The sequence below is a fragment of the Bos grunniens genome, chromosome 18 (assembly GCF_055505025.1).
Source record: "Bos grunniens cultivar Pamir isolate PY7600 chromosome 18, Bosgru_T2T1.0, whole genome shotgun sequence".
Lineage (NCBI taxonomy): Eukaryota > Metazoa > Chordata > Mammalia > Artiodactyla > Bovidae > Bos > Bos grunniens.
This window is the reverse complement of record NC_141182.1, coordinates 46,261,737-46,278,560: the sequence shown is the minus strand read 5'-3', so window position 1 is coordinate 46,278,560 and position 16,824 is coordinate 46,261,737. Positions and strand designations below refer to the sequence as shown.

The 16,824-nt window shown below is 53.8% G+C and overlaps 1 protein-coding gene across 3 annotated transcripts; it reads left to right on the top strand.

Annotated features, from left to right (window-relative positions):
• The first annotated feature begins 3,913 nt into the window (after window positions 1-3,913).
• DMKN (dermokine) lies at window positions 3,914-16,824 on the top strand. 3 transcript variants are annotated; one of them, XM_086352059.1, is made up of 19 exons: window positions 3,914-4,493; window positions 4,762-4,953; window positions 5,065-5,118; window positions 5,390-5,434; window positions 5,808-6,083; window positions 6,760-6,795; window positions 6,933-6,995; window positions 7,188-7,226; window positions 9,196-9,246; window positions 9,399-9,446; window positions 9,720-9,767; window positions 11,919-11,975; window positions 12,314-12,361; window positions 14,127-14,174; window positions 14,520-14,561; window positions 14,888-14,959; window positions 15,717-15,740; window positions 15,849-15,896; window positions 16,516-16,824. In XM_086352059.1, exons 1-18 carry the CDS (start codon window positions 4,092-4,094, stop codon window positions 15,894-15,896), a joined length of 1,593 nt encoding a protein of 530 aa, XP_086208185.1. In that variant the 5' UTR covers window positions 3,914-4,091; the 3' UTR covers window positions 16,516-16,824. The 3 variants fall into 3 exon arrangements, with proteins under 3 accessions (XP_086208185.1, XP_086208186.1, XP_086208187.1); XM_086352060.1 differs by lacking the exon at window positions 14,520-14,561; XM_086352061.1 differs by lacking the exons at window positions 11,919-11,975; window positions 12,314-12,361; window positions 14,127-14,174; ... (3 more) ...; window positions 15,849-15,896; window positions 16,516-16,824 and adding an exon at window positions 11,354-11,498.

Here is a 16,824-nt window from a genome sequence, read left to right as displayed (position 1 = left end):
GTTTCTTGTCGGGGGTAGGGGAGTGGGAAGCACATTGCTTACGGATCTTAGTTCCCAGACCAGGGATTGAACCTGTCACCCCCGCAGTGGAAGTGGGGAGTCCTAACCACTGGACTGCTAGGGAATTCCCCAAATAAGTCCTCTTTAAAAATAAATTTCTGCCTTTGGCCCATTCAGGGGGTACTTGCGTGCCTGTGTATGTGTCTCAAAATTAAACAACTGCCAGGAAAGTATTCCAACCACAGTGATGTGTCTGACACTAGCAAGAACATATTTCGAGTGTTCTTATGTGCCAGGCACCGTGCTAAGCTCTTTGCTTTGTGTGTTACCTTGTGTCATCCTTGTATCTACACCTCTTGCAGTAAGTAATCAAGTCAGGATTTGAGCATGGGCTCTAGGAAAGGATGAGGTGAGCCAGCAGCTGCCAGTCTGAGGCCCAGGACCCCGGAGAGGGGAGCAGAGATGCCACCAAGCCCTGAGCCCCATGCCTGATCCATCCTTGATTTCGGCCTCCCCTGAAGCTTCCTCCCTGGCCTCTGTACACCTCAGGCCCACCCCCACCCCCGGCTGTTGTCAGTTAAACATCTGAATCAGGTCACAACCTTCTTTGGTTCCCGGCCCTTGGCTGGTTCTACCTCATTAGCACAACCCTCCTTGATTCCCAGCCCTTGGCTGGTTCTACCTCATTAGCAGTCAAAGTCCTCACCACAGTCCCCAAAGTTCCACAATCTGGCCTAGTTGTGTCTGACTTCAACTGCTCGCATTTCCCCTCTGCACAAGCCACAGTGGTCTTCAAACAGAATAAGCAGGCTCCCGTCTCAGGGCCTTTGCCCTGTTTCTCTGCTTGGAATCTCCGGGCTCCAGATATTCTCATGGCTCACTCTCACTTCTTTTCAGTCTTGGGTCATAGATCACATCTTACAGAGCCCTTTCCTGACCACGCTATTTAAAACACTATGAGGGGGTTCCCTGGTGGTCCAATGGTTAGGACTCTGCGCTTTCACTGCTGTGACCTGGGTTCAATCCCTGGTTGGGGAACTAAGATCCTGCCAGCCAGGAGGCACAGCCAAGAAAACAAAAAACCCAAAACTAAAGCAAACCCCAAACTCTGTCTTGTCTATTTCCTTACCCCCTTGTATCTTTCTTTTTAAGACTCTTCATTACCTGATATGTTCATTGTCCAATCTCCCCTTAGTGAATGTGAGCTCCCCAAGGAGGGAGATTTTCATGATCTTGTTCCATGTTGTACTCCATGCCTAGAATAGGCATGACACAGAGTAAGCACTCAATAAACACTTGTTGAATGAATGAAGTAGTGAATTAGAGAGAAAAGCTGAAATCAGAGGGTCTGGGCATATCAGATTTGTGCATAAAAGAAGAGAAGAGGCACAGAGCTGTAGGAGAAAAGGCTGTTTGGAGTCAGACAGATTTAGGTGATTCTGACAGCTCCATTTTGCCATGATCTTGTATATGATTTTGTATGTGTGTTAAACAGCTCACAACCTCAGTTACCTCATCTGTAAAATGGGAATAATATCTATCTCTCGAGATTATAGTGAGGACTAAATGAGATCATTCATGTGAAAGCACTTAGTCTTCTGTTTATTAAATACACAACAGGTATTTAATAAACATGCCTTCAGACTGATTTGAAGTGACCCCTCAGGTCCACAGATGTCTGAGGGCAGTATTTTTCCAGAAGGTATAAATGGTGGCATGGGAGAATTTAGATGGCTTGTGAACATGGCTTTGAATAAGTCTGAATCAAAAAGTGAGAAACTTAACTGTTTTCTTAAAATGTTTAAGAAACTTTTGATTAGGTGAAGAAGGAGATTCCATTTCTGTGCTTGTGTGCTCAGAACACCTCTCTCAGATGTGCTAATCTTTATTTTTTAAAACAAAAATGATACAGGAACTGCCGCCAGCTATAATGTGATACAATTGCTTGCTTCTCACTTTGCTTTTTTGTACTTTTTGTTTATGGGCCAGTGATCCTGGCTTTCTACTTAGTGATATAAAGTATTCTCTTAAAATATACTTAAGAAGGTAAGCTGGCTCCAAGAAGGAGAGAGAAAGAAGAAAGAAGGAACAGGGCAGCTCTATGCCATGGTGAGGATGTCCCATGAGGGAAGTGTGGGAAGGAGTCTTGGAGTTGCCGAGCATGTGTGCCACCTCCTTCCCTGAGGTCCTGTGTGGGTGGGGAGCAGCGAGTCCCGGGGGGTGTGGGGTGTCCATCACTAACCCCGGAGGCCTCAGATTTATGCTCTCTGCCCCTCACATGGCCCCGGAGCAAAACGCAAACTAATTCTACCCAGAGAAGAATGAAGGTTCTGAAAACCAGGAGAGGGTCTCAGGCACCAAGAAGACAGAGTGCGCTGGGAACCAGGCTCAGGAGCGAGCCAGCCTGGGCTGGGCTTTGCCACTGCTGCTGCTGCTGCTGCTGCTAAGTTGCTTCAGTCGTGTCCGACTCTGTGCGACCCCATAGACGGCAGCCCACCACTATATCCTCTCTGAGCACCAAGTTCTCTGTCCCTAAATGGGGGTAATAATAAGACCGATTCTTCCAGGGCTGTCTGAGCCTTAAAATGCTTAGTCCAGTGTCGGGCACATAGAAAGCTGTAGATCAACTGCAGCTACAAAGATGATGACGATTACTATTGTATTACCATTGCCACTATTATTATCATTAAAGAGTCAGCGATGGAAAAATAGGGAAGTAGGAAGGAGCAGCGGAGGACAGGCAGTGTTTACATTGTGAGAGGTGATGGATGTTACAAGTTGGGGTGCGGGTGCTGGGGTGGAGAGAGACTGATTGAGAGACATTGAGAAAGGCAGATGGAAACTGGCCCCTCCTAACTGGGTGATGAGTCCCAGCAATACAGGCAGTGCCAAATGGGAGGACCTGGGGTTCATGGGAGTGGGAGAAGCGGGCACACTTGCTGAGCAGCGAGCCATGAGCCCTCTGGAGGATGCTCGAGTTCTGCATCCTGAGCTGGGCCCAGGGGAGAGGACCACTGTGCTGACCCCTCCTCCCTCGCCAGTGCTGTTCTGGCTTGTTGGGGAGCAGCTAGGGGCGGGGTGGGGTGAGCTGGTGTAGTCCCAGCCCTCACAGCAGGCTGTGAGCTCACACACATGCCCCCTCCAGGCCTGGCAAACAGGATAGGTGCCTGGGTCAGGCCTGGTAAACAGGATAGGTGCCTGGGTCAGCTGCACCCTCCCTAGGTCTTTCCCTCCCACTCGTTCCCTGGGGGTGGCCGGCCCGCCCAGCTCCTCTGCTCCACACCCAGCTTTCTCAGCCCAGATGCTAACTGACACGCCCTGATGACCACTCTGAGGGTCACGGCCACTTCCTTCCCTGACTGATACCTGGGGTCCCAGGCTCTCTGTGGCTGGAAGGCATGGCAGTGTCAGGCTCTCACCTGTAGGTGGCAGTATGGGAGGTGAGAGAGATGGGAGAGATGAAGGCTGGCGAAGGTCATCTGCACCCATCGTGGTGCCCTGGATCCAGGCTGGCTTACACCTAGGATGGGTCTGTTCCACTGGGCTCCTTACCCTCGCTCCCTCTTTTGACATCCTGTCTGATTCCTCCCTCCTAAGTCCCCTCCACCCCACCACCTTTAGGAGGCACCACCAGCCTAGCTCCCCAGATGCCTCCACCCCCACCCCGCACCCCAAATTCCTGGGGTTGGGAAATCAGAACACTTTGGCACCGAACTCATCCCATTTCTTCCTCCCTCCCTGATGCACAGACTCCCTCTCTGTTTCAACACAGACACTCAGACTCACAATTACAGCTCATTACCCTATCGGGTAGTTGGATCTGAGTCACTGTGGGGAGGGACCCTGAACCGCCCAGCCCTGCCACCTTCTCCCAAGCTACACTATAAGGAGTAGCGGCGTGGAGGAGGACTTTGGGAAGACAAGGGCATTTGGGGAGGGACAGAGCAGGCTGCAGACCCAGAGGGAGGGCGAACAAGAAGCCAGAAGGAAGGAGAGAAGGGAGGAGGGCTGGCAGACATCAGGGAAGCGACAGGGCCTGAAAGGGAACCTGGGTGGAAAGAAGACACTCAGGGAGAGGAAGTGAGGCAGAGATGAAGCTAAAGGGGTCTCTGGCCTGCCTCCTGCTGTTCCTGCTCCTGGGCAGTGGGGAGGCTAGCCCGCTGCAGAGTGGAGAGGAGAACACCAGAGAAGAAGTTGGGGAAGCCATTGGACACGGGGTGGGAGAGGCCTTGGGACACGTGCTGGGAGAAGCTGCCATCCACGGAATCGAGAAGGCCATTGGCCAAGGTACTGGAAAGACGGAGGGCTTGGGAATCAGGGAGGCCAGGGACCCCCACTTGGGGGATGCTCTTGCCCACAAGCTTAAGGAAGCGAGCCACGCTCTTAAAAACACTGGGAGTGAGGCCGGCAGACAGGCTGAGAATATCATCGGACACGGAGTGGACCCTGCCCACAGGTCCTGGCAGGGAACGCCCGGCAGCAACGGAGCTTGGGTGAGTGGCTGGAAGGCCGCTGCGGAAATGGGAGGCTATGGGCAGTTGGGCTGAGGATCCCGGGAAGCAGCTGAAAGGAGGGATGCCTCCTCATCGATGGCAATCCTTCCACGTCAGGCCTCCCTCCTCCACTGCCCTGGGTCTCTCTCCACCTGCCTGCCCCTGTGTCCTGCTCCGGTTCCTCTCTCTCTGAGTTGCTCTGTCCGCTCTCCTCCACCCCAGAGTGAGGAGGTCACACACACTCAGTACAGCCATGTCGTTCTTTCAGGGAACCAATGGGCAGCCTCCATCCGGAGGCTATGGCATTCCTGGCTCTCAGGGCAGCTCTGGAGGCCCAGGGGACACCCAAGACCACGTGTTCTCTGGAGGCTCAGGTGGAAGCTTTGGAGCTAATGCTCAGGGAGGCTCCTGGGGCCAGGGAGGCCACAGAGGGGCATTCAACTCGGGGGCCAACTCTCAGGTAAAGTAACCATCAACCCTGATGCTTGCCCCCTCCGTGCCCTCAAGCCCACACTCTTGGCACCTCCCCCGTGTCCTTCCTGATCCCAAGCTCATCTCACCCTTCCTGCAGGGAACCGTGCCCAAACCTGGTTCAGTGAGAAGCAACAACAACAGAAATACAGAAGTAAGAGGAATAGCCTGGAGAGGCAGAGGTGTCTGGATGCATGTGATAGAAACTGGGAGAGACACAGCAGAGAGAAAGATGGGCAGGGGAGGGATGGAAGGAAGAAACAGACTAGTTGGGGAGAGACGGGTGTGGGGACTAGGATGAGAAGAGTGAGCTAGGCTTGGAGGGAGAGAGGCACCCGGACAGGAAGCCAAGCTGAGGATGCAGGAGAGGCTGGCCCCGGGGAACAGCTTCGGCTGGAACCCCACCCGTCCCCTTCCCTCCACAGTGCACCACCCCCCCTGGCTCAGGTGGAAGCTCTGGCAACCCTGGGGTAAGAGGACGGGGCAACCTGAAGCATTTTTGCACGGGGAGGAGACAGAGAAACTCTACTCAGCTCACACTGGGCGGGAAATATTCCTGAGGGAGGAGGGAGAGGGAGGAAAGCCTTCTCCCTTGGTGTTCTCATCTTTAGACCTCACTCTGGTCTCTTGGCTCAGACGGTAAAGAATCTGCCTGCAATGAAGGAGATCAGGGTTGGATCCCTGGGTGGGGAAGATCCCCTGGAGAAGGCAATGGCTATTCACTCCAGTCTTCTTGCCTGGAGAATCCCATGGACAGAGGAGCTTGGCGGGCTGCAGTCCTTGGGGTCGCACCGAGTCGGACAGGACTGAAGTGACTGACGCTGGTCTCTTCCTGCTCCTCAGGGAAGCAGCAGCAGTGGCGCCAGCACTAATGGTGGCGGCAGCAGTGGCGGCAGCAATGGCGGCAGCAATGGAAGCACCAGCAGTAACAGTGGAGGCAGCAATGGCGGCGGCGGCAATGGCGGCGGCGGCAATGGCGGCGGCGGCAATGGCGGCGGCGGCAATGGCGGCGGCGGCAATGGAAGCACCAGCAGTAACAGTGGAGGCAGCAATGGCGGCGGCAGCAGTAACGGTGGAGGCAGCAATGCAGGCAGCAGCGGCAGCTCCGGGTCCAGCTCGGTATGTTCTACTCTTTTGTTGAAGGCAGAGATGGGGCCCCTGATGGTCCCTGCTGAGGACACTCACTCCAGGGTCTTCCTGAAAACTGCCCGCCCCAGGGTAGCTGGCGTCAATGGAGTTGTCATCCCAGGCCCCCCAGCTCATGTTGCCCACCTTCAAGCCCCACCAGGCGGTGCCACTGACACGTGCCCTCTAATTCCAGAAGAATTTACTGGAATTAGTTTACTGCGTTTACCCTAGCCCCTTGCCATCCACTTGGTGATGGGGGATGCTGTCTCCTGTCTAACCTCTGCTCCTGCAGGCATGTCTACTTGATGAATCTGACCAGAGCTGGGGTGGTGGATGGAGCCAGAGAGGTGGGCCCAGGGAAACATGACACTTATTTGGGAAGCTCCCAGGAGGACAGGGACAGGACCACATGTGGAGACTTAAGGACACTTACAGAACTTCAGTGTAGATGCTAATAATAATGTCCCCACAGGAGGGATGAGAGGGTCAGTCGGGGACCATGACCTGGGAGCTGGATGAGGGTCGAGCTCCAACCAGGGGGCCTGCAGAGAGGGGGCACAGCTGGCTTTTTTGGGGTTCTGGGAAAGGTCTCAGGCAAGAACAAGCCAGGTGCTGTAAGCTGCCATAACTTACTGCTCTCTGTACCACCCGCTTTCCCTCCATCTAGGACACTAGAAATTCTGATGATGGTGGCTCCTCCCAGGTAAGGATTCTAGGGGTCCCTTCTCCTCTCTAGGTTCCAGGAGAGGGTGAGGGGATGGGGACAATCCCTACTTCGGGAACTCTGGGCCCTTCCAAGTCCTTTGAAGCCCCCACATGGACTCTTGCTCTCCCTTGTAGGGATACAATCCCAGCCCCTCCTCGGGGAGCAGAGTTGGAAGTGGTGGCAGAAACAAACCCGAGGTGAGTGTGAAGAGGCATGGAAGGTGGGCAATGGTGGGAGAGGACAGCTCCCTCAGTCCCCACAGGGAACGAGGGCGGATGCTGACAGGGTGATGGACCCAGGCCAGCCTTGGGGTGCGAAGGCTGCAGTCTGCAGGGCTGGACTAGGTGTCTGGGTGGGAACCAAGAGTCTTCTCTTTGTCTCTCCCACAGTGTGACAACCCGCACGTGTCCGGGGGATCTGGGGGTCAGGTGAGAACTGAACCCGCAGCAACTGCAGTTCATCCTTGCAGTGGTGCTCCCTCCTCACTGCAGCTCCTCTCACCCCTCTCCTAATGCGAGCCTCTGTCTCGACCCTGTCTGTGGGGAATTTACAATCCAGGGGGAGGAAACCATGGGCGTGCTCCTCAAAAGACTAATTAGCTCCCAAGTAATAATTAATTGTAGGTCCTTACATGATCTATCTCACGTTAGACCACAGACTGGGGCTGTGAACAATGGAACGAAAACCAGTCCTTTTAGAAACAGGATTGTTTCAAATGTCCTATACCTGACCAGTGAACAGAATTCGGTGATGAGTTTTGAAACTCATTTTGAAAGCGTACCTTTCCCTCCTAGTTATCCTGGAAATCTGGCTCTCTGTCAGCACCTGCTGAGCTGACAGAGGAGGTGTTGCGCTAAGGTCCACAGGCAGCGCCCAGAGGTCTTGTGAAAATGCAGATTCTGATTCAGCAGGACTGGGGTGCGGCTGAGACTCTGGTTTCCAACAAGCGTCCTGCCGAGGCTGCTAGCCTATGTGAGAGGACGAGGAGCATGCCCAGTGGGGAGGAGGGCACTACAGCGAGAAGGCTCTGTGAAGAGCTCCTCACATGTCAGGGACACTAACCTTTTATGGGTAGGCAGGTTTTAAGAAACCTCCCAGTTTGTAATTCTATTTTTAGTTTTCTTTTTGCACACCAAAATCTTAAATACGTAGTGAGGTGGAAAAACAGACAAAAATAACAGAATAATCAGTCAGTTCAGTTCAGTCGCTCAGTTGTGTCCAACTCTTTGTGACCCCATGGACTGCAGCACGCCAGGCCTCCTGTCCACCAACTCCCGGAGTCCACTCAAACTCATGTCTATCGAGTCGGTGATGCCATCCAACCATCGCATCCTCTGTCATCAAGGGGATATTTATTTTCTTTTCTTTATTTACTTTTTGGACTTGCCCCACAGTGGGATCTTAGTTCCCCGTGCATGCATGTTAAGTTGCTTTAGTCGTGTCCAACTCTTTTCGGTTCTATGGACTGTAGCCCACCAGGCTCCTCTGCCCATGGGGATTCTCCAGGCAAGAGTACTGGAGTGGGTTGCCATACCCTCCTCCAGGGGATCTTCCTGACCCAGGAGTTGAACCCATGTCCTTTATGTCTCCTGCATTGGCAAGCGGGTTCTTTACCACTAGCGCCACCTGGGAAACCCCTTAGTTCCCTGACCAGGGATCAAACCTGCACCCCCTGCATTGCAAGGAGGAGTCTTTTGGGCCGCAGGGGAAGTCCCAAGGGGATATTTTTTAAAACCAAATGTAAGAAGACAGAATTGACAAGTGGAAAGGCAGTGAATTTTGAGTTAAAAGATGGAGGTTTGAACACCAGCAGTATCTCCTGTCATCTGTGTGTCTCCAGGCAAGTCAGTTGACCTCGCTGAGCCTGGGCTTCCTCTTGTGTCAAACAGGGACAGCGAAGCTAACTTGTTGACCCCCATCAGTTACTGCAGAGCTTTCTGCATCGTAATCACACCAAGGTGGTTCAGAGTCCTGGCACTGGAGTCTAACACGGAGACAGGAGCTGAGAAAAGCTGCTGGACAGCTCTCTGCTTCAGTTTCCTTCTGTAAAGCAAAGCTGTTTCCACATGGGAAAGTGGTGGAAAGAGGCACAGTGCCCCGTGCACAGTGGGACTACATGTTGGCTACTAGTGGTGTTTGGAGAGCAAGGAATGGGGGGAAGAAAGAATATGGATTTGATTCAAGGGACTGGGTAGGGTTAGTCTGGAGAGCAAGCAGCAAGTCAGTCCAGGAAGGCTTTCTGGAGGTGGCGGCTCTTAAGTGCTGTGGAAAGAAGTGGGGTGGATGGCTTGACAGAGAGTACACAGTACAAAGGCTGAGAAGAGAGAGGTGATAGGCGCCATGCATGACAGGATGCATGGAGCCTTGAACATCATCAGTCCCCTTTTCCCCACCCAGGGGCAGGGCTCCAGTGGAGAAGGCGAAGCTGTCAGTGGAATCAACACCTTGGTGAGTGAGAACATCACTCCTCTTGGGTCGGGACCGTGGTGTCAAGCACCCCTGCCTGCCCTCCCCACCCCCCAACACCCGTGCCTCCCACCCCTGCCTCCAGCCCACAGAGTGGGTTCTTACTCTCCTTCTGTTTCTCATTGGTCCCTTAGAACTCTCAGACATCTTCTGAGCCCTTCAACTTCGACACTTTCTGGAAGGTGAGTTCAGCACGAGTGCTCTGCTCACTCTTTTTTGGAAACCAAACCTGTGTCTCTTGGTCCCACAGGCTGAAGTCTTTGGGCTATTGGGTTGGCCAAAATGTTCGTTCCAGTTTTTCCATACCGTCTTTGGGAAAACCCGAACAAACTTCTGGCCAACCCAATAAAATGATTGTCAGCAGTGGCCCTTGACCTCTCTTGTCCTGAGGCCCTGAGTCAATCACACTATGTCCAATTTGGCCATTCTTCTTCTTCTTTTTTTTTTTCCTGCAGAATTTTAAATCCAAGCTGGGCTTCATTAACTGGGATGCCTTAAACAAGGTAAGGGCTGGAAGGCCACGTCATTCTGATCTTTTTAAGAGAGGGATGTAGAGAAGAAAGCTAAACTCTAGCTAGGTGAGCCAGGGAACAGTGATGATGGTCATTAAGAAGCCATTTCCACCATTTAAAAAGAAAAGATAAAAACAAGGAGGAAGGACAGCAGAGACCTGAAAAGAGAGGGAGAATTTCAAAACAGCTGGGAGTGGGGGATAAGGAGGGAGCAGGTTTCTTTCACCTCTCAACATGCAGACCTGAACAGTCCTGAACCTCAGTTTCCCCAGAGAGTAAGTAGGCCTAATCCCCAGAAACCAGGGAGGGAGCAGAGGCAGAGAGAGGCAGGGCATGGACTGAATCATCACGGGAAGCTAAAGTTCACCTGAGGATTGATGTCAAGAGAGAAAGGAAAAGGGAATGAACACACCAGGCGTCAATCTGGGCCCTGCACATACGTAATCTTAGGGGATGCTCGGAGCCCAGAACCCCCTTGTCCTTCTTCCCTGCCTACTCCTTGCTCTCGCAGGGGAAGCCCTGGTCGGGCTGGTCTGACACCAGAATAGCAGATGTATCTCCAGAGCAGAGGGGGTGGACTGGAATGGGGGGTGAAGCACAAATAAATGATTCAAATACCAAAGGCAGAAGCTGCAATCGGTGGTCCACTGATCCTTTTGTTTGATTCATTTTCAAAGAACAATACGGCAACACTGGGCTCCTCTTTCTATGGCCTGTGAGAGCCCAGAGCTGAGAAGCAGCTGCCTCTTGCCACTGGGGCTTGCTCTCCAGCGGTCAGACGCCCCCTGCCCATCCCAGTCCTACTAGCCACCAGATTGGAGAAACTAGAGTTCCTGACCCTTCAAGTAAAAGAATGCAGACTAGGATTCTTGCCCTCCAAAACTCATGGGGGAGGGAGATGGTCTGTGGGGAGACAGAGAGGCAGTCCCCATCTCAGGAACGTCACCCTCTGGAAATAAGATGGGGACTGAAAGATGGAAGTTGCAGAAGCTCCCGGCTACAGCAGAGTCCTGGCTTGGAGGGACGAAATGAACAAAACAGACTTTTCTATTTCATAGAGAATGGTCTCTGATAAGGGCAAGACTCCTTGCCGTGGACCATGCTCAGGCCTGTGAGCATGGGCACTTAAGAATTTAATGGGAGAACCAGGGCATGCACAGATACTTCCCAGGGGGTCAAACGTTTTTGCACATCTAGGGGGGCAGTAAAGGGAGTGCTCGCTGCCAGGCAGGATTCACTGGGGGTGGCTCCCCCAGGAGCAGATCTCCCAGGAAAGGGACAGGACACAAGAGATGGGCAGAGAAGAGGAGGGAGAGATCCACCTCCTTCATGGTAGGGGGAGGGGCAATGAGGGAGCCAGGACTCGGCCAAATGAGGAGTGAGGACAGGGGACCACACGTTCCTGGCAGGTATGGGGGTTTCCAAGCCCAAGAGCTGGACTTGACTGGATGACAGCCATGGGCGCAAAGGTCCCTGTAGATTTCTGATGCGGAGGTCCCATCTACCCCTGCCTTAGTCCACTGCTCACCGAATCCCTAGTCCTTGAGCTCCCCCTTGGAACTTCTTTCTTTGCCCAGGACCAGAGGAGCTTTCGCACCCCATGACTTCCAGACACGGAGCTACCAGATGGAGGGGAGCCCCCACCCTGACCCATTCTTTAAACACCACTATCTCCCTACTAACCTCAACGCTTGCTCCAAAATAAATCTCAGCTATCCCACATTCCTGGTCTCTGCTCCTTTCTTAACGTCTCCACTGTTGTTCTGGGGGATGGGGAGGGGGCGGGGTGGTTGGAAGGGGCTACTTCGGCTCCACATCTCTGGGAGGTGGGCAGGTAGTAAGGTGGAAAGGTCCAGGGGGCAGGACCTGAGGTTGTGTTCTCCCTGAGGCTGGGGGTGGAGGGGGTGGAACTTGGCTAGAGAAGAAAGCTGTCGTGTGCTGTGGGGGTGACGGAGGGGTGGCTAAGCCTCCCTCTCCCTGTCCCCCAAAACAGTATTCTGGTGTCCCTAGAGGCACCAGCTCCCCCCAGACCTCAGTCACAGTGAATTCTGGAGGCTGAGGGAAGCAGGAGCAGGGTGCAGGTGAGGGTGGGTTGGGGACAGGCGCCTTGCTCACCGGCTCGCTCCCCACTTCCATCCACAGGGCCAAGCCCCACCCCCCAGCACTCGTGCCCTCCTCTACTTCAGGCGGCTTTGGGAGGTAGGAGAACTCTCACTCTTTGAAGAACTGGGAATCCTGGTGATCCTGTCCCTCTTCCCTCCCTCCGTCAAGGCAGCTACCCCTCAGTCTACCTGTCACAAAATTCCCCCTCTTCCCACTTCTGAGATGCATCATCTCCCCCAAGTCTTATCACCAGTACCATCAGCAATGTAACACCCTCAGTCTCCTGGAGGATTATCTTCATCTAACCCCAAACTACACCCAGGCGCCAAAACTCGTTCTTGCACGTGATCTTGAAACTTTCACAACAGGCTGCCACACTCCACCCTCTGAATCCTCTTTCCCTGTGGCCCACTCATCTTTCCTTCTTCCTTCAGGATTTCAAACACAACACTCCTTTCTTGAACTGGAAAGTCATTACTGAGGTAAGGGCTGTAGAACCCCTGGTTTAGGGGTCAGGACGCTCAGCTCTGGGGACACAGGGTTCGGGGCCCCTGGGCAGCTGCATGGAGATTCGGTTCTGCTTCCTCCCTGCTGAGGGAAGGTGCCTCCCTCAGTCCCTTCTTTCCTCCTTGTGTGTGTGCCCAGTGGAGGTGGGGTGGGAGAGGGAAGCTGTGAGTCATGGAGAAGGAGCTGGGTGGGAGGTCCTCCCGGGAATAAAAGCCGAGGTTGCGAGTCAAGGGCTCCACAGGCGGGAGATCATGAAGTCGGCCACTGTCTCATCTCTGCTGTTGCTCCTGCTGTGTGTGGCCTGGCTCGGGGGGAGCCACAGCTGGGTGGGTACTGCAGGGGGAGCAGGGGGCAGGGGTCACGGGGTGGGGGAGATGGAGGGGCCTGGGGCTGAGCTCAACTCTCAGGGCTGGAACGGGGTCACTCAGGAGGAAAGCTGAAGGGCAGCGGGAGGGTAGTATCTATCGGGGGAGGAGGAGGAGGGAGGGTCAAGGTCGCGTGCAGGCAGGTGCTGGGGTGGTGGGGTCTGGTTATCTGAGTTCTGGGAAGGACGGGCAGGGCCTTAGCGTCCTGTTGAAGGCCACACTTGGGTTTCATGGGGCTAGTGGCCTTCGGGAATCAGGACTCTTGGGCACTGAGGCCAGGGCCGCCGGCTCCCTTGTCCACGTGGGCACGTGAGGCTGGACAGATGGGGACACGTTGTTTTGATTTTTTCTAGAAAAGCTAGGGCTTTCAACTGTTCACAACTAGTTGAATTTACACATGTGGACCAAGCCAAAAAATGCCTGTGGAGGCCTGAGGTCCTCCAGTTTGTGTCCACGTTTTTGGGGCTAGTAGTGGGGTTAGAAGTTAGTGACAGAAAGAATGAAAAAGAAGTCAATGGCAGGTATGGATAAGGTGGAGTGTTGAGCCAGATTTGGGGAGAAGATCCTGAGCCTGAGAAAGAGACAGGCAAGATTTCCCCTTGCCTTGATCAGAGGAGGGGACGTGGCCTGCACATCTGCAGTGCTTCTTCTTTTTAAAAAACATTTACTCATTTCCTTGGCTGTGCTGGGTCTTAGTTGCGGCATGCAGGACCTTTGATCTTTGTTCTGGCATGGGGACCCTTAGTTGAGCCATGTGGGATCTTAGTTCCCTGATCAGGAATCGAAGCTGGGCCCCCTGCATTGGGAGTGCAGAGTCTTAGCCACTGGACCACGAGGGAAGTCCCTGCAGTGCTTCTTAAGGGCTCTGTCTGCTTTCCTGTATTTCTCCTTTGCCTCTCTCTCCTTTGACTTGGCCTCCGTGGGAAGCAGCCGGGCCTTCCAAAGACCCCGTAGAGAACAGCATTTGGGAAGAGGGATCACCAGCCTATGAGGGGAGCAGGGTGTGTTGCAGGCTGAAGATGGGTGGGGCTGACGCAGGGGCTCCGCCCTGGGAGCTTGCATAGGTTCCCTCACTTGTTATTCTGGCTCAGGCCAGTACTGCAGGTGCCTGGGTGATGGTGGGGCTGCCAAACCTGTTCTCTCCTCCTCGTTGCCCACTGAGTGTGGCAACCTGTCCTCTATCTATCTGGGCCATCAGTTTCCTCCTGGACCGCCGCCTTCACCATAGGCAGCACCTATCACGGACCCCGAGAGGGGTGGGTGGGCTGGGTGGGATGCTGGCCTCCAGAAGGAGGGCAGAGCCTGGGTGGTGAGAGTCCGGCAAGGCCTGAAGGACCATGAGGCTGCCCTTGTTCTGACTCCCTCTTCCTTCCAGGGCGAGGACTTGCCATCACTTCAGAAGAGGGCAGGTGGGGCTGGCCAGGTGAGTCCCTCCCTCAGAATGCCCTAGAAGGCCCATGGCCCCTTCCCGCCTGGCTCTTGTGCATGCTAAGTCACTTCAGTTGTGTCCAACTTTTTGTGACCCTATGGACTGCAGCCCACCAGGCTCCTGTGTCCATGGGATTCTCCAGGCAGGAACACTGGAGTAGATTGATATGCCCTCCTCCAGGGGATCTTCCTGACCCAGGGATCGAACCCACCTCTCTTATGTCTCCTGCATTGGCAGGCAGGTTCTTTACCACTAGCGCCACCTGGGAAGCCCACCTGGCTCTTGGTCTGGCCCATCTGAAATTCTCCCTCCTCACGCCTGGTTCTATCATTTTCTCAGCCTGGCACAGGATGGCAAGACGCAGTAGCTGGGACTGCTAAGGTGAGCTAATTGCCACCTGACCACCTGATTCAGACTTCCCTTCTTTCCTTGGTCTCCTCTGCCCACCTCCTCAGTGACACCTGAGATGCTGGGAGAGGCAGAGAAGGACAAGGGAGGCCAGGCCATCTGGGCTGGGAGGTGAAGTGAGGTGAAGGCGTGGGTGTGGCTAAGGAGATGCTACAGAAGCAAACACATGACGTGAGGAGGGGAGGAGGCACGGGCTTGGAGAAGGGTCCCGCCAGAGCAGGGGGTTGGGGGTAAAATGCCTTCATCCCGTCTCTCCTGTCCCCCTACCCACCCACGCCCCCCACTGTTTCCTTCCACAGAACTACAATTACAACCAGCAGGGACCTCCTGCAGCCCTTGGCGGGCAGTACCCAGCCAAGACACCCGCTAAGGTAAGACTTGCAACTGCCCACCCACTCAGAAGAGTTTACAGGGGAACCGTGACTACATCGCATGCCATGGAGAAAACTGGGATCCTCTCAGTGAGGAACATAAGCCTTCTCAAAAATTACAGGACCCACGGCAAATCTGCTCTCTATCTCTAACTGCTGACCTTTCTGGGGGAGAGGAGGCTGGCCCAGAAACTCTTGGTTGGTGGGAAAATGAAAGCTTTTCATAAAGGAAGTAACAGGAAAGAAAAGTGAGGATTTTGCTTTATTCAGGCTCAAAGAAACAATTTTATAAATTCAGTAAAGGAATATGCTGAATACTAATTCGGCTGGTTAACAAACAAACGAACTGCCAGTATTTCCCTCCATCTCTTGGAATAATAAAGCCCCTGCTCTCTGGGACTTCTGAGAGATCAGAAACTGCCTGCTGATTGAAAGGAGGTGAAGCTGCAGTTAATACTCCTGTGGGTATCCACTTTGCTCATCCCCCGGGCAGGCAGAGGGAGACCTAACTTTCCTCTTCTCACTCCCCTTGGTCAGTGCACGCTCAGGGACCACGTTCAGTATCATCTTGGGTAAAATGCACGCAGGATGAGAAACTGGCTGTGGCCGAAAGGCTGCCGTCAGACCAAAGGATCTCTGGGATGACTCTGGTCTGAACATGCTGGGGCCACCGGCCCCTCCTGAGCCCTGAGGACATGGCTGATACAGAGCAGTCATGGAGGCCCTCACCTCACCTCATCTGATCTTCTCTTTACAGGGGGGAGTCACGGTTTCTTCCTCGGTAAGTTCTGGGCCAGAGAAAATTTGGCTCTCGAGAGAAGGGGTCTGAGGCCAGAAGGTGCATGGGGGACGATGCGCTGTCCATTCAGACCTTCTCCTTGCCCCACAGGCTTCCCGGACATACCCTGGCCTGCTGCAGTGGGTGAAGTTTTGGTAGGTGAGTATCAGGAGCTGAGGCACAGTCACCTGGGGTCAGGGCTGGGGGCTGGGCATTCCCTTTGTTCTAGAAGAACATGCTAAAGGTATTAAGGAGGAGGAGACACCCAAGTGTGGCGTGTGGAGAAAGACTCATAAGAAAGTGACCGGGAACTTCCCTGGTTGTCCAGGGGTTAAGACTCTGAGCTTCCAATGCAGGGGGTGTGGGTTTGATCCCTGGTTGGGGAACTAAGATTCCCGCATGGCTTGGCCAAAAAATGTTTTTAAAAATTAAAAGAAGAATATACTTCAGTTAAAATAAATACTTGGAAGAGTTTTTTAAAAATGACCTAGAACACTGGGAATGCACCCTCTGAGTACTTCATGGGGCCAGGCAGGGACAGCAACGAACACTAGAGTAAGGAGTGGGAACAGGATAGGAATTGTGTGTGGAAGGGGGAGGGGGCTGTGGGAGGGGTAATACTTGTTTTAGGGAGGAGAGAGAGAGGAGACCGCAGGTGGCATGGGCAGGACACGAGGGAACTGTGCGTGCAGCAGCTGGGGGAGATGAGAGAACGCCTGGTTTCTACAGATCTGGGAGTGGCTGGTGTTCTACCCTTTTCTCTGTTCTCTTCTTCTAGACAAGCACTTCCGACCGCGACTGAGGCCCTGAGAAACATGGGTTGTCAAGGGACCAGACTGTGCCTGGGCCCCAGCTCTTGGTCTGAGCGCCAACACCTGCCTTTTCTAGCTTGGGGTCCTGCCTGCCTGTCCCTTGTCTCCCCCCACACACTGTGGTGATGTCTCCTTGACCACCAGTCTCAGTGGGTACCCCAGCTGTTTCTTCACCAGCTCCATTTTGTGACCTGAAGTCACCGTGACGAAAATTCAGAAGGAGCGTCCTACTTTAGTTTCTCTGTGGAAATAAAACAGGAATCTTGTATCCCTAA

What these genes read in the sequence shown, in the direction of transcription:
- DMKN (XM_086352059.1), top strand. Translation starts at nt 4,092, where the DNA reads ATGAAGCTAAAGGGGTCTCTGGCCTGCCTCCTGCTGTTCCTGCTCCTG. An exon ending in TCAGTGGAATCAACACCTTG is followed by an intron (nt 9,247 to 9,398) that starts GTGAGTGAGAAC and finishes TTGGTCCCTTAG; the next exon opens with AACTCTCAGACATCTTCTGA. An exon ending in ACTTCGACACTTTCTGGAAG is followed by an intron (nt 9,447 to 9,719) that starts GTGAGTTCAGCA and finishes TTTTTCCTGCAG; the next exon opens with AATTTTAAATCCAAGCTGGG.